This window comes from Pteropus alecto, unplaced genomic scaffold (genome assembly GCF_000325575.1).
Source record: "Pteropus alecto unplaced genomic scaffold, ASM32557v1 scaffold50, whole genome shotgun sequence".
In the NCBI taxonomy this organism is placed as follows: Eukaryota; Metazoa; Chordata; class Mammalia; order Chiroptera; family Pteropodidae; genus Pteropus; species Pteropus alecto.
Window position 1 is genome coordinate 15,015,411 of NW_006431918.1, and position 17,306 is coordinate 15,032,716.

At 33.2% G+C, this 17,306-nt stretch overlaps 1 protein-coding gene across 1 annotated transcript in view; it reads right to left on the reverse strand.

Annotated features, from left to right (window-relative positions):
• The window catches only part of GALNTL6 (polypeptide N-acetylgalactosaminyltransferase like 6), an 888,106-nt gene that overhangs the window by 76,056 nt on the left and 794,744 nt on the right, over window positions 1–17,306 (reverse strand). Inside the window, exon 8 of the mRNA XM_006906317.2 lies at window positions 10,432–10,549. Coding sequence (XP_006906379.1) covers window positions 10,432–10,549 — 118 coding nt within the window. The remainder of the gene's footprint in view (window positions 1–10,431; window positions 10,550–17,306) is intronic.

Genomic DNA, 17,306 nt, shown 5'->3' on the forward strand with positions numbered 1-17,306 from the left:
TTTTGCCTATGAACTGGAAACACTTTGTCTAGCTCTCCTCCACCCTGCATTTCATGTTGTCACTTTTATTGAGATTGCATTAAATTTATGAGTATGCTTAGGGAGGATTATCTTTATGAGTTTTCATGTGCTCAAGTCTTTTTGTGTGTCCCTCAGTAGCATTATAACCGTTCTTCATGAGAACTGGGACATTTCTTAAGTTCATTCCTGGTTGTTTTTTTCCCCTACTGTTGTAAGTGGTGTCTTCCTCTGGGGTTGTTATCTGTATATACGAAGCCTATGGCTTTCTATATACTTACACACACACACACACACACACACACACACACACACTTACCCAGGCAACTTACTGAATTTCTTAATATTTATAGTAGTTTTTTAGATGGTTCCCCTGCATTGCTCAGGTAGATGATATTATTTGCAGTTAATGAAAAAATTTCCTCCTCTTTTCCAATTTTTATATCTCGTACATTAACTTTTGTCTGACTGAATTGCCTCCTATTTCCAGAATAATATTAAGTAATATTAAATAATAATTTAATGGGAACATTTCTAGAGTTTTCTCATTAAGCTAGCTGATAGCTTTTGAGTTGAGAGAGAGCCATCACACAAATATATATTAATATTTTAATCATGCTAAATATTAAGTATTTTGTTCAGGGTAGATTGAAAAGTTTATCAAATACCTTTCTATTACCTATGGAGGTGACTATAACTTTTAATATTTACTATTAAGGTGAATTAGGTTAATATGTTATGTTATATGTCTCAATATTAAAACATATCCATGAAAGCTGCACATTTTGGGTGTATTAATCTTTGAATAGTTACTCTAGTGTGTAATCTTTTATTATTATTTTTAATATGAATGTAAGTAAAATATATCTGTATTTTTTAAAAATCTTTTTTTGTGGCCAGAATTTGCTAATAATATGCTAGATTTAAAACCAGTTTGAAAGCCTTCTTTCTTTTTTGATATTAGACATAGTTTTTGAAAAACTTTGCAATATGTGTTTTTTAAAGGTTTGCAAAAAACTAATTGGGTCTGGTACTATATTTTTTGGGGGGGGAATAACTTTTTGACAATTCTCTCTATTTCTTGTACGGTCACTGAGCAGTAGCAGTATGCCAAGATGGGCCCCAAATTTGCACACGATGGTGTACATGCCCTTGTATAATCTCTTCCCTTTGAGTGTGGAAGGGGCTGTAAATCTGTTGAATCTCACATCTGTGAAATTAGGTGACAATAGGTGACAAAGGAGAAGGGATTTTGCAGTTATAATTATGGTCCTAGCTTAGTTGACTTTGAGTTAATCCAAAAGGAGAATATCCTGGAAAGGTCTAACTTAACAGATATGTTCTAAAAAGGGACTTGGACCTTCCTGAAAGGAGAGAGATGAAGATTGGAAGTGTGAGAGTAATTCTGGCCTTGAAGAAGTGAGCTGCCATGCTGGAGAGGGCCACCAGGGGGCCCAAGAGAAGCTTGAGTTGCTCAGAGTGGTTGCCAGCAAGAGAAAGGAGGGTTCAGTCCCACAACCACAAAGAAACGGGTTCTGCTAACAACTTGAAGAACTTGGAAGCAGGTCTCTCCCTGGTTGAGCCTCCAAATAAGAACAGGGCTGGCTGAAAATTTGACTTCAGCCTTGTGAAATTCTTAGCAAAGGCCCTGGTGAGACTGCGAAATTTTATGTTGTTTTAAGGCACTAAGTTTGGGATAATTGTATAACAGTAAAAAACACTTAGAGTCAGTTTAGATGTATATATTTTTAAATCTCATTAATTATTTATTTTTGGCTGTAAAGAACCACCAGTGTTTGCACTACCAGTTTTTGGTTTTCTAAATCATTAATTTCTCTTTTCAAGTTTATTAATCTTTTATCCTTATTTTCTTAGGTTTATTTTATTTTTCATTTGTGAACTGGATTTGGATGTTTAACTTGCTTATTTATTCTTTCTTTTTTGTTGATGTAAGAACTTAAGAATCTAAATCTTTAAAAAAAATCTATTTAAGTATAGTTGGTATACAGTCTTGTATTGTTTATTTTAGTTTCAGGTGTACAATATAGTGATTTGACATTTTTACACCTCATCACGTGATCACCCCATAATTCTAGTAATCATCTGTTACCATGTAAAGATATCACAATATTATTGACTACATTCCCTTCTCCCTTTCACTCATCCTCACCCACATCTTCTTCTGAACACTGCTTTAGCTGTATCTCCTGGTTTTGATATATGTATTTTTAATTTTAATTTTTCCCTTGGGAACACTAATATGAGTTCCTTTACCGTCCACATCATTTCACTCTATTATTTTTTAACTTCGTTCATTACAATTTCATTTTGTGCCTTTTTTTCAACCATATCCTTTATGTCCCTATATATTTGTAGAATATGCCTTCTCCTTGATGTTGCTTTCAATACGACCTTCATTTCCATGATAGTTATCTGTTTCTTTTTCATTATATCCTATGCTGTTTCTTGTTTCTGTTTCTTTTTCATCTCTTTGTCTTGTCTTTTGATATTTTGCCTAATCTCATAAAGCTCAGCATTTAATACTGTTTTACAGAGCCTGTGACTTCATTAATATTTTCACCCTAGTCCTTTCTTCTTTTTTTCCCAGAAGTATTTTTATAGGCTACATCCATGAAAAAGTTATTATTATTCATCTTTGAATAGGGTGAATTCTTTTTACCAATTGCAGTAGGTATTCACTTTCCGACAACAAATTTGTGTGTGAGAGAATTAGTTTACCCTTTATTTGTCTGCATCCAATAGAAATTGGCTGCTACAGGGCTGCTCATAATAGCAAGTGTCTCTCCTCCATTCTGCCTCACAAACAGCCTGCTTCCTGTAGATATGGCTGGTCTGTCTAGCACTTTTTTTGGAACCAAAGTCAGTCTCCCATTTGCTGCTTCTGTGTGCCAAACTCAATCCAGGGAAGCTCTGGCCATCAGAAACTGTGCCCATTGCTATTATTTCAAACCAGTGATTGCTGTTTTTTTCCCTTAGCATGTGCCAATAACTTTTGAAAATGGAGATCTGCTGACTTCGAGCTGCGATCATTCTATCTTCCCACGCCCCTATGTAACATCATTGAATTTACTTTTACTGCAGATGATAACCTGCATATATTGTTGTTGGACGTAAGATATCTGATAATTTGTCAAGGGTAAAGTTAAGTTTTTTTGTTCCTGTTTCTTGTTCTTTTTCTTTTTTTGAGTGATCTCTAAGAGTTCTTTCTTTTCCATTTTAAAACTATAAATATATTATAATTTAACATTCAATTGTTGACCTATAAGTATACTTAAAATTTTTTGATGACTACCATGTACTATGGAGAAAACTTTAAATTTAATTTTGTGGGCTTGTTAATGATTTTAAATTAACTTTATTGGAGTAACATTGGTTAATAACATTATATAAGTTTCAGGTGTATTATTTTTTAATACATTATCTATATATTCCATTGTGTGCTCATTAATTTTGATTTTCTAAGTACAAATAAATAAAATCTATGTTTTTCTTGAGAAGCTCCAGAATGATATTAAGCTCTAGAATACATGATTTACTAAGCTATGGAGATCTTAAATTAATGGCTGTTTTCTTGTTTAAGAACTGAACATTCTATACTCAATGATTAGTCCCTATTGTATATATTCAATTCTTATTGAATAATAAATATATTTTGAAGATAGTAAAAATTAAATTTTACATTAAATCATAACAAGAGTTGTCAGCCCTCATATTTAATAAAAATCAGACAGGAAGAAACTACATTTCTTTTTAAAAATGGTTTCAGAGAGTAACAGCAGCCACTTTTCTACCAAGGGCATAAAGTCTTCTATTTTCCTAACAAAGAGAAATTAGGCTAATGGTTTTGAGAGCACATCTGAATTCCAATTGCTGCTTCGATATTGACTAAGTAAAAGCCTGTCTTTGCAATTATAAAATAGAAATTATATTTTTACTTTGCATTAGTGTTGAATAGGGTAAGAAATTAAATTCAATGACCTTTAAGTGCTAACTCATTACTTTTTCTTGTTAAGGAACCAAGTAATAGTTATTACCACCAGAGGAAGAATAGAGTGGCCAGAACTTTGAAACATAGGTAGCTTCATGTAAAGATTTTGTTATTAAAGGATACAAATAAACATATGCTGTCTATTAAAATCTCAGACATATTTTAGTCCCTTTAAAATGTATAGGCTTATTTGTGTGTGGCCAGATTATAACGTGAAGTATTCATTTTGTCATGCTCAGTGGTTTGCATCTTCTGTTTTTACTCCAGGAGCATTTTCTTCCCTAGCCATACCAAAGTAAAAGCAACAATTCAAAGAAACCCCAGAGGCTTATCTTAGGATTGATTTTTTTTTTAACTTTTTTTTTTTTATTTTAGAGACTACATAAGATTGGGCCTGGGAAAAGGAAAAAGACGTGACAACGAAAAATCACGAGAGAGAAGCGGTCTGTAGGACGTGGGAGAGACAAGGATAAGGGCACCAAGCTAACTCTCCCGGGACTCATCACTGTAAGACACTGGCTGTTGAAACCCTGGGTATCTGTGAGCCCCTTGGACAAAGGTCAGGGGACCGGGACACCTGGGTAAGGACGAAGACTAGGAGGGAGAGGCCCAACCCAGACCTGATCTGAACAAGTGGGAAATTTGCCTCCTCGCAAAGGCATCAGGGCACACACCTCTGAGATTTTTCTGTCTCTCGTTAGGCTGAAAGTTTTTGACAGCAAGGAAAGAATCTCTGTTCAATCAATTTAATATATTAACCATCACTTTCTATTTCTTCTGTAAATATATTGAATGGCATTCATATGATAGAAAAGCTATGCTGAATATAGGCTGTGTTAAATACACTTAGAACTTTTTGCTCCCAATAGTTAAGTTATGTGCTTACTTCAAAGGCAGTGCATTTCTTCCCAAATATGATTATGCTGATTTAAAAAATTTATAATTGTGTAATTTAATTAAATTCCACTTAAACTGATGAAATACAGGATGGAAAGAGAAAGAATTGTTGCTCATGTCAAAACTAATTCAAGGCATTTGAAAGGATTGAGTCGTTAAAAAATTGCTGTCAAATTAGATGTGGGTGAAGTACAATAAAAGATTGGGTAAAATCATAAAAAAAATCAGAAAGATTCTATTACAGCATTAGGATCACTTCAAGGTGTCTTTAGGTTCTCATTCTAATTTAAAAGATCCCAAACTGGAACTCATAGAGAATACAGTGTGGGTGTGGTTTATGCACCCTTACTTTCACTCCAATAAGTGGGCCCATATTCAGAAGGAAAAGCTTTGGCTTCTTGTGCATTAGAAAAATGGTGAATAAAAGTACATTTACATGTTTTACTTTAGAGGAAATTCTTAATGTAGTTTGTTTGTTGTTGTTGTTTTTTTTTGGCTTTAATTGATGTTTATGTTTAAAGGGCAAAATACTCAATTGTACTTGATCCAATGGGCTTCCTTTGCCTTTTTCTGCAGAGTCTAGCTTGCATGGTACATGGACTCATGGTGAAGGTTGCTGATTAATATTTGAAGAGAGGATAAATAAATTTTTCAGGAAAGAACAGTCTGACTGGTTAGTTAAAGTCTGCAATAAATAGGCACAGATACGGAAGGATAGCTGCCTATCTTCTGGGAAGGAAAAGGAAGACACTAGTTAAGCTGGTTTACAGTGTACAGTGAAACAAGCAGATAATTGATAGAAAGTGCATGATTCAGTCTGTTCCTTTGATTTGTGTGGTAATTATGGGCAAATGGGAACATTTAGGAGGAGAAAGCAAGGAGACTGAAATAATAAATGAAATGTGGAGATAGGATGAAAGAGAAGGAAGAAGAGAGGAAAGGAGGCCAGCAAAGAGGCTATCATATATTTCCCAAATTACTACTGTGAATATGGAAATAAAATATATTCCAAACAATTCTGAGGATGAGTGATTGCAGCAAATGAATTCTCATGCTGCTACTAAAGAATAAGCTCTTCCACAGTGAGAATCTTCTCACATTTATCTTTCAATCTCAAGAGCTTGGCCCAGAGTTGGCACATTGCAGTCAATAAATAAATGTCTGTTGAATGAATTCATGACTGATAAGGTCTGAAAGATTGTGAGGCATAAGTTAAAGTTTTCTTAACTGTCTGAATCTTAAGCCCAATACATGAAAACGATGACAGTACAAAACAAAGGTGATTGCATAGAGTATAATAATCCATTAAGAGTGGTTTTCGAAATAGGCTGTGTGTCACCCCAGGTTTGGTTCACTCTAGGACATATGGTTCCCATAGTCATCTCACCTGGAATCGTGGATATTTCTGTACAGCTAAGGCTAGTGATCAAGAGCTCTTCCTGGCCTATAGATGGCCCAAGAAATATTGGATCAATGTGGGGCTACGTTGATAAGCTCTTGAGGCTAACAAAAGGCAGCCCAAACCACATTTAATGCTCTTCTACCTGAATCTAAACTTTATGTCTGTGCCAGAAAATTTTGTGGAATAGAGTCAGTCAGTCCCCAGGCTTTATTCTAAATCTTGTGGTGCCTAATTAGTGTTTATTGCTCACTTGATTTTCTCAGAAGAGTTTTCTGTAATTGAAAGACAGATCTTTTGAAAATGCAAACATTTGGACTTTCATCTTTGGGAAATAGATGTAAAAATGCACTCTGGAAAATCAGAGACTCAACGGTTTTAACATGGTTTCAATGACTTAAATGGTAGACAACATTTAAAGATGTGGGATATGCCACACTGGGCAGTCTGTCGTGGTCTCCCCTTTGTTTCCAGGTATAACTCCAAATCGAGGACTTGGAACAATGACTGACATAAATTAGATGTTCAATAAAAGCATGTTGAATGGCTGACTAAATGTGGCTTTCTCTTCCCAAGCAGCTGCTGACCTAGCAACACTCGAAGGACAGCTGGATAATCCTAGGCCTAGTAGGAGTTCAGATTCATATTAAAATATACTAAACACTGGGCACAGAGCAGACAGATCATTTCTCTGGAGAGATCTTTCCCTTTACTGGCTCTTGAAAATTACACTATGTTGGCTTCTATGTTATGGCATTAAATCTACTCATCTCATCAGATGTTAGAGAAAAGAAGGAAGGTGGTGAACACACAATGCACTATATGGATGATGTGTTATCGAATTGTACACTTGAAACCTATGTAATTTTATTAACCAAGGTCACCTGATAAGTTTAATTTAAAAATTTTAGAAAAGATAAAGGAAGGAAAGATATTTACAGAGAAAAAGAATCAAGGAGCACTCTTAACCAGGTATTGTTTGACTGAAAACTACATCCTTCATACAAAGCAGAGTTTTCTGGAAATATTTTCATTTGGCAATGAAATCTCATCATTAACTTTGGCAACATGATTCTTTGGTTGAAAAGTAAAAGGCTAGCGAAGATGCTTGATAATCATAGATAGAAATCTTTTGAATTAGAGCCTTTAAGTTCTAGACTTAAAACAATTTCTATATTATGGTGTGAAATTTCCCAAACCTTAAGTGCCAACCACTGTAGAATTAATTTTACACTGTAGAATGAATCACAATTTATGGAATATGTCCCCAATATTTTATTTTTAATTTTATTTTTTTCTTCTGTTTCAAATGGTTTTATATATAATACCATTTAGCTAAGCTATTTGTGTACAACTCTTTTGATTGTTTTCACATGGAGAAAATTTTTCTTGCTTCAATGCAAATTCTATACAAGCCTATTTAAGTCTGTCCCCCTCATGTTACAAATACTAATAAGGAGGAATGGAAACCCCAAAGTCATCACACAAGAATGAAGGGATATGTCTGAAATGGGACCCTGTAAGACAGCTGTTGCTAAAGAATCTGTCATTCTAACCAAACAACCTAGGGCAATTTAGTCCTGAACTCACAGCGCTGTTGCCATGGTTTCTAGATGAAGCTGACAGGTCTGCATCCCAATTATATCCTTCAGAATGACAGATAAGTAAAAAATTGGAAATGGGGTAATGAAATCACAGGTCATCCAGAAGAGATGTGATAGATACCAGTGACAGAGAAATGAGAGATGTAAGTTTATGTTGGTCTAAAGAAATACTTTTGTGATTTAGAATGCAAATGTATATTCTGCAAACTCTCCAGATATTCAATAACAATTTTATGCATCATCCAGTTCATTATTCAAAACCAGGATTCTCCTGCTTAATTGAAATTTTCATAATAATATTTTAAAGAATTTATGAATTAAGAGGAAAAAAATCTCTTGAACGGTGAAAGGTAAAGGGTATTCCTTGAATTCTGATGATAGTGCAAATATAGCAATGCTATTTTTATCTTTAACGCTGGGGTCAAATGTAACATTCTGTTCTTCAAGTCGAAGGTAAACTTGCACCCAGCTTTGGGCAATATCTAATAATCAGTGCTATTTTGTCCAGGGACTGAAGAAAGTTTGCTGCTTTGTTATTAGACTACAATGAAGATACTCGCCTCTGTTCAGTGAGGCGAACCATTATATAGAGATCAGTGAACTTAGAATGAGTTGGTAGATATGACATGAGTGTCAGATTATTTCATATTTCTGCATCTCTGCAATTAAACAGAAATGGAGCATTTTAATCCCTAAGCGACAAACTGATCAAACTGATCATCGCCAGATGGGAATTAATATTGGGGGCTGGGTAAAAAAAGTGAAGGGATTAAGAAGTACAAATTGGTAGTTATAAAATAGCCATGGGGATGTAAAGTACAGCATAAGGAATATAGTCAATAATATTGTAATAACTATGTACAGTGTCAGATGGGTACTAGATTTATCAGGGAATCACTTTGTATATTATATAAATGTCTAACCTGTACACCTGAAACCAATATAAAATAATATTGAATGTCAACTGTAATTGAAAAAAACTTAAAAAAACATTTAATCAAAAATCTTTAAAACTTTAAGTCTTAATTTCTTCATTTATAAAATGACATAACACCCACCTCTTAGAGTTGTGATTTTAAATTAGATAATGCATATAAAGCACTTAGCTCAGCATCTGGCTCATACTGCTAGGTAAATGTAGTAGATGCTATTTCTATTATTATTACTTCTATTATTATTACCTTCTGCCATATATAATATGACAAGTGTGTAGCCATAACAGAGGAAACCAAAGACATGGGTAAATTCAAGGATTTTAAACCATGTGTTTATAAAAAGGCCAAGAAAAAAAGTACTTTAGATGTGATATTATATGTGTCTGAATGATGGTTAAAAAATAAGCACTAATTTAGTAAATGGTATTTCAAGGATTACTGCCCGCATAAGTGAGATGGAAAATTCTAGATGTCCTGAAGCCTTCATTCATGCCTCCTGAGTATCTCTTTGAGAATATTTATGTTATGACATTTTGAGGACAACATACCAGTTCTGTTAACACATTGACTATAGCTGTTACAGTTCTATAAAAATCAGTTTTTATCATTTTCCTTTTATACATCAATTCAAAAAGTTTAGCTGGATTCTTAAGCTTGACTTTTATTATTCAGGATATATATTTTTTTCTCTCAGCAACAATTGGTTTGATTTCATAATGGGAGCAATTAGGAAAAGCTGATTTATTTAATAAGAGATCTATATGATAAATCTTGCAAGAATCAATCTATCTTCAATAGTGACAATGATAAAGTAAAAAAAGAAAATGACTATTTTTCTTTTATGAGATTGTTTTTTAAAAAAACATCTTGGAGGTTTGGAGTACAACCTTTAGTACAGTTTATTTTGCTTTGTTTATATAGTCTTCACATGTTGTGGTAGTTTTTCATTTATAAATCCTAAAATTTGATATTCTATCATATATATATATATATATATATACACATACAACAAAGTATATAATTTTACTGAGTATTTACAGTCAAAGCAAGTAGAGACCTGGGGAATTTCATATGAAAAAATGTTAAAAATTTTGATTATTTTGGAATTGCATAATTTGTCATTTATATTTTAAAATTTCTATTATTGAAATTTCGAAATAACTGATTATGATCAAAATGTAAACTACTATTTCTAGAATAAAATACAAAGGGAAAAAGCTCTAATAAACTCAATTTTTTTCATCTTAATTCTTCTATTTTATATATTTTAATGACTTCAGAAGGAATGCACTTCTCAGTGGTGCAGCAGGTCTTCTCGGCACACCAAGTTTCCTGCCTACAAACAGGATTTGAATTGTGACTTGTATGCATTTCTTTTATGGCATGGCTACATCTCCCTGCAACATCAGAAGGAAGTAGCTTCTCTCATCCAAAAGCTGACTTGGGAAGGTGATATGTCTATTTTTGTTAAGTCTTCTCACAACATGGGTCACAAAACGAAATGATGACATTCTATCAGAATCATCAAAATTATGTAGATGTAGTGTGAAGAGGGTCTTGGTGGCTTACCTTAAAAGAGATTTCATACTGTTCTCCTCCCCAGATCTCTAAGCCTGGATCATAGCCACCTAACTCCCAAAACCATTTTCGATTCACAGCAAAGAGACCTCCAGCCATAACAGGAGACCTGTGAAATGAATAAAAAAATATTTAAGGGACAGTGAACATCAGGGACAAAGGCATTTTGCTTGGAAAAAAAAAAAAAGAAAGAAACAAATTCAAGATATTTTCAGTGGCCACCTGCATGGAATTCTTTAGCTCTAGTTTTCTCTAAGTAAATATAAGGTTCTCATCCGGCCTTGGAATTATCATAAGCTTTAAACTTTGCAGTTCAGGTTCTAATGTCACCACACCAGTGCCCCATAGAGCCACATTGGCTCCATATGTTGATCATCAGAGAGAAATACATGACCATTAGTAATTGATATGTTGAGAAATATCTCTCGATTTTATGGCTTTTCCTCAAGGTGTTTTAAAAGGATCTTATCACATCAGATAAAAGTACAGAAAACACTGCTGTAGATAATATCTTTGATTGAATCTCTCAGGACATATTCACTGAACATCTACCATTTACAGGTCATGTCTATTTTACAGACCATGGACAGTTAGAATACAATAAGCAACAGAATTGGTTATGTAATTACCATGGCAAAGTTGGAATTTAAACTAGGTCTTTTCACTTTAATTATATTATTCTTTGGCTAAGAGCTTTACCCCATCCCCTTGATTAATCTTCACAGCAACTCTATCTACAAATGTCATCCTTATGTACTGTTTGAAGAAACAGGCAGAGAGAGGTCAGGAACAGTGCCCAACTGCTGTGTGATGGTGCTGAAGCTCAGGTGCTTTGATTTCAAAGCCTTGAGTTCTATGCCACACTGTTTCTCTTTCAATGTTTGGTGGTGAAAAGAGGCAACTACATTAATGTGGGTATAAAATAATTAGAGAATATCCTTATGCAGACAAAGCAGATCTGTAAATACACTCATTGTCAGCATAGTTTTTGTGACAGTTTTGAAAAACTTTTTGAAACGAAAAATATTTAGAAATAAAAGTACAAAGCGTTAAATGTTGAAGATACGCATTTAAAAGTATGTATAAATGTATTAGACACACTAATTCACAGACAAACCGAAGACATGCTCTTGGTAAATTTTTACGAGGCATTTGAGCAACATAAACCTGAATTTAAGTGTATTACATGTTACAAAGACTTTACATGTTAAGATGGTACTTGGCCTAATTACTTTAAGAATATTTTTTAATGTGTAGACTGTGTAAATGGAAAGATTACAAGGCAAGAAGAGGGACTTATTTCTCCCTCTGAGAAAGTGAGCAAGAATCAGAAAAAAAAAATAACATAAAGAATCTCATGCAATTTTCAATTTTGTTTGAAATAAAAGTCCTAGAACTAGATGCACCTTACTTTATTCCTCTCTCCAGCAGCCTAATCTTTTTTCATTTTCCACACACTGAATTTCAGAGTGGAATTACAACTGTAGCTGGAACAAATTAGTACTGTAACATGTATTGGGTGCAGCTTCCAATGAACAAATTACCATAGTGTAACCTTTGCTTCTGTAGGGTTTGGACATAAATTCTCAATCCTGCTCAACTGAACCACAAATAGAAAGATCTTAAGCCATACAAATATATTCTTATTCGATTGTGTAAAATATAAGACCAAAGTACCTCAAAATTTGCACTGTGCAGAATGAATCTCAAAACTAGAATTATCATAGATATAGAATTAATATAGATACTGGGCAAGAGAAAGTCCTATATTGATTTTTTTATTGTCTAAGTAAGTTGTTGGAAACATACTATCTTGTTTTCTAAATGCATTTCTAAAATAACAAATTATGTAGTATATTTTAGGTTAATTTTAGGCAAAATAAAATTAATACAAATGGATCTTCTTTATCTTCATTGGTATTTTTACCAAGGCCCAAATAAATTAGTGTTTCCTATCTTGATTAGCGTGAATGACTGGTAATAAACAAACCTTTGATTTATTTGTGTATTTATTCATATTTGTTCATTAATCTTTTAAACAGCTTAATTGAGATATAGTTGACGTAAATGAACTGCATATGTTTTCAAATGTATAATTTGATAAGTTTTGACATATGTATGTATACCCCTGTGCAGCCATATTCAAGAAAATGAACATAATCATCATTCCCCCAAAGTTTCCTCATTGTAATCCCTCCCTCCTGACCCTCTCTTCATTCCCTTCCTCTAGGCAAACATCGGTCTGCTTTCTGTCACTATAGATTAGTTTGTATTTTCTAGAATTTCATATAAATGGAATCATATAGGATGTACTCTTTTCTGTTCTGCCTTCTTATATTTGGCATCATTGAGACTCATCGATGTTGTAGCATGTATTAATAGTTCATTCTTTTTTAATGCTGAAAGTACTCTATTTGCATGAATATACAACAGTTTGATTATCCATTTACCTATTGATGAACATTTGGGTTGTTTCCAGTTTTGGATTATTACAAATAAAGCTGCTATTAATTTTGTGTACTACTCTTTGCGTGACCGTATGCTTTCATTTCTCCTGAGGAAATGCCCACTAGTGGAATGACTAGATCAGAAATGTTTAACCTTTTAAGAAACCGTCAAGTTGTTTTCCAAAGTGTTCGTATCATTTTATATTCCCATCAGCAGTGTTTGAGTTTCAGTTGTTCCATGTCCTCATCAATAGTTGATATGGACAGTTGTTAGAAGTTTAGTATTATAATGGGAGTATAATGGTATCTTCCATGGTTTTATTTTGCATTTCTATAATGATTAATGCTGTTGAGCAGTTTTGTGTCATTTCTCTTTTTTTCCCCCTAGTCAGTCTGGCTAGAGATTTATCGATTTTATTGATTTGTTTAAAGAACTAGCTTTTGGTTTGATTTTCCCTTTAGTTTTTCTATTTTGTATTTCATTGATTTCTCTTTGGTCTGTATTATTGTAATTCATCTACTTTGTATTTAATTTGCTCTTCTTTTTCTAGTTACTTAAGGTGGAAGATGAGATTAGAGTTGAGACTTTTCCTTTTTCCTAATATAGATATTTAGAACTATAACTCTCCCTCAAGTACTGCTTTAGCAGAGTCCCCCACAAAAAACTAATGTGTAGTATTCTCATTTTCATTATGTTCAAAATAATTCCTAATTTCTCTCACTTTCTGACCTATTGGTTATAAAGAAGTATATAATTTAGTTCTCAAATATTTGGGGATATTTTTTGAGCTCTTTCTGTTATCGGTTTTTGTTTAATTCCATTGTGATCAGAGAATATACTTTGTATGACTTGAAACCTTTTATAATTGACTTTTTAATGACTCAGAATATGGTCTATTTTGGTAAATGTTTCACGTGTATTTGAAAAGAAAATATTTTTGTTGCTGCTGAGTGAGTGGTCTATAAATATTTATTAGGGAAAGTTGGTTGATAGTGTTCAAGTCTTCTATATTCTAATTGATTTTCTGTCTCCTTATTATGTCAGTTATTGAGAGAGAAATATTGAAGTCTACGACTATAATTCTGGATTTATTTCTTTTTGCTGTTCTATCAGATTTTTGCTTCATGTATTTTGTAGCTCTGTTAATAGATACATAAATGTTTAGGATTTTTATTTGCTCTTGATGAATTGACCTCATTATCATTACAAAAGACTTTCCTCACCCCGGTAATATCCTTTGCTCTGACATCTATTTTGTCTTGATATTAATATAGCCACTTTCACTTTCTTTAGATTTGTATTATCTAAACGCTAGTATTTATAACTTTTTTTATCTTTATACTTCAGTTTTAAAACTATTTGTGTCTTTATATCTAGAGTGGTTTTCTTCTAGGCAGCATATATTTGCTTCTTGCTTTTTTACAATCTCTGCCTTTGGGTTATTTAGATCACTTGCTTTTCATATAGTTATTCCAGTGCTAGGTTTAAATCTATAATCTTTGGTTTCTATTTGTCCCATTTGTTGTTTCTTTTTCCCTCTTTTTCTGTCTTCTTTTTGGTCAATTGAATATTTTTCATGATTCCATTTAGTATCCTTTTTTGACTTAACAAAAACTCCTTGTTTTGTCATTTTTGTGGTTGCCGTAGGGTTTAAGACATATATCTCTTTTTCCAGTGATATTATACAACTGTACATATATTATAAGAACCTTTTGATAGTATGCATTCATTTCTCTTCCCTCAGCTTTTGTACTTTGTTTTTATACATTTTACTTTTGTATATAAATCCCACATTATATTATTTTTTTGTTTAAGCAATCATCTTTTGAAAACATTTAAATAATAAAATTCATATGTTATTATAGTATGAACACCATTTCCCTTTCTTTATTCTTTTGTTTAGATCCAGATTGCCATTTGGTATTATTATTTTCCTTCTGCCCAAATCGCTTCCTTTAACATTTCTTGTAGTGGGAGTGTGATGGTGATGAGGTTTGGCTTATCTGAAAACAGCATTTTTCACCTATTCTTTAAAAAGATACCTTTGTTGCTATTACTAAGTTAACAGCTTTTTTCTTCCAATCCTCTGAAGATATTGCCCACTCACTCCTCACTTGTATTGTTTCCCATGAGAAATGTGTTAGTTTTATCTTTGTTTTTCTGTATGTAATAAGTCTTTTGTCCTCTGGCTGTTCCTATGATCTTTATATTACTGAATTTTATTATGACATGACTCGGTATAGTTTCTTCTGCTTGGAATTATTTGAGTTTCTTGGATCTGTAGGTTTTCATGAAATTTGGACAATTTTTGACCATTATTTCTTCCAATATTCTTTCTGTTCCTATCTTTCTTTCATATCTTCCAGAGACTCCAATTATATTTTGTTTATTTTTAAAAATTCACTTTTTGTGTTTCATTTTGGATAGTTTCTATTGCTGTATCTTCATGTTCACTGAAACTTTTCTTTTTTGTAATGTTTAACCTGATAATCCCATCCAATGCATTTTTCATCTCACACATTATATTTTCACCTCTAGGAGTTTTATTCTGGTCTTTTTATATCTTGCATGTCTCTACTTAATTTTTTGAACATATAGAATACCGTTATATTTAAAGTTTTAATATTCTTGGCTGTTAATTCTTAGTTCTTAGTTTCAATTGATTTAATTATCTACTCACTATAGGCCATATATTGCTTCTTCTTTGCATGCCTGGAAATTTTTTCACTGGATTCTAGAATGTCAATATTTTTGGGTACTGGATATTTTGGCAGACTTATAACCATTTTTGAGCTTTGTTCTGGGATGCAGTTACATTACTTGGAAATAGTTTAACCCTTTTGGGTTTTGCTCTTAAGATTTATTAGGCAGGACTGGAGCAGTGCACAATCTAGGGCAAATTATTCACTACCCTTAAGGTAAGATCCTTCTGTGTCTTCTATTCAATATCTTGCAAACCATCAGCTTTTTTCAGTGTAGCTGGTAGGACCAGACGCTACTCCCCGCCTTGTGTGCATACTGTACACTGTTACTTCTAATTGTCTTGAGTGCTTCTTTTTCTAATCCTGGGTAGTTTCTTCACACATGTGCTCTTATCAGTGCTTCGGCTGAACATTCTAGGGGTACCCTGTGCAGCTCTCCAGAGTTCTCTCTGCATAGCTCTCTTCTTGCGGTATCCTGCCATTGAAATTCTAGCTGCCCTGTTCTCTTTAGACTCTCAGCTCTATATCAGCTCAGGCTGGGCTTCACCTGGGTTTCTCTTCCATATATCACAACCTGGATACTCTCTCGAGTCAGTAATGGTGTGATTATAGGCTTCACCTTATTATTTCGCATCACTCAGGGATCAATGCCCTTCATTGTCAGATGTTGAGTGTCTTCAAAACCACTGTTTTATATATTTCATTCTATTTTTTCAAGTGGCAGAGTAAATCTGGCCCATATTACTCCATTTTATTCAGATATGGAAGTCTAACAGATTTATCCATTAATTTTTATTTTAAAACATTTAAAAGTATTTATTTATTTTAATAGATAATACAGTCACGTTTATAAAAAATTCTTGCTCCTCTCTCCATCCTTCACCACCCTATTTCTGTTATCACAAGTAACCATCGTTATTTCTTGGACATCCTTCCAGAGATATCTTATGCTCATATAAGCAAGTGCAAATATATCTTCTTTTTCTTCCTTTTCCATACAAATGATTGCATACTATATACAGTGTTCTTTACCTAATTAAAAAAAATTACCGAATTTTTAAAAACTACATAGTATATTTTAATGATCATACCATATTGAAAAGAGCTCCTTGTTCTATTTTTTAACATCTGCTCATTATTTCATTATGCATACATAGCTTTCTCTGTGTGTGTGTGTGTGTATGTATGTGTGTGTGTGTGTATGATGTCTATACAATAAATAGTTTTGTATAGATATCATTTTCACACGCGTGTGAGTATATCTTTAGGATAAATTCTTAGAATTTGCTATCCTAGTTTGTTATAAATAGTAAAAGTATAAAAATTGATTTACTTTTCCACTTCTGGAAGTTAAAAGTTCATTGCGATTGTGTTTTAAACTAAGTTTTTGTTCATATTTCATAACAATCAAAGCCCAATGATTTGGGCCTGATAAAATAAGACGAGAGTTAGAAAAAGTAGCAATCCTACTGAGAAGTTATGGATTATTGTAAAATATTAGTATCCTTCAGTCTACAGAAACAATTGCCAAGGACATGTCATTCTATGACAATATTTAGAGACGAATTGTTGAAAAGTTTCACAGGGTAAGTGATTTAAAAAATTGGAAAGAAAGGAGACTAAAGGATGGATTTGAGGCAAAGGAAGATGGTATATCAAGGCCCTGAGCTGGGAAGGAGGATAGTAACAAGAAATTGAAGAAGGTGAGTCCTGCTG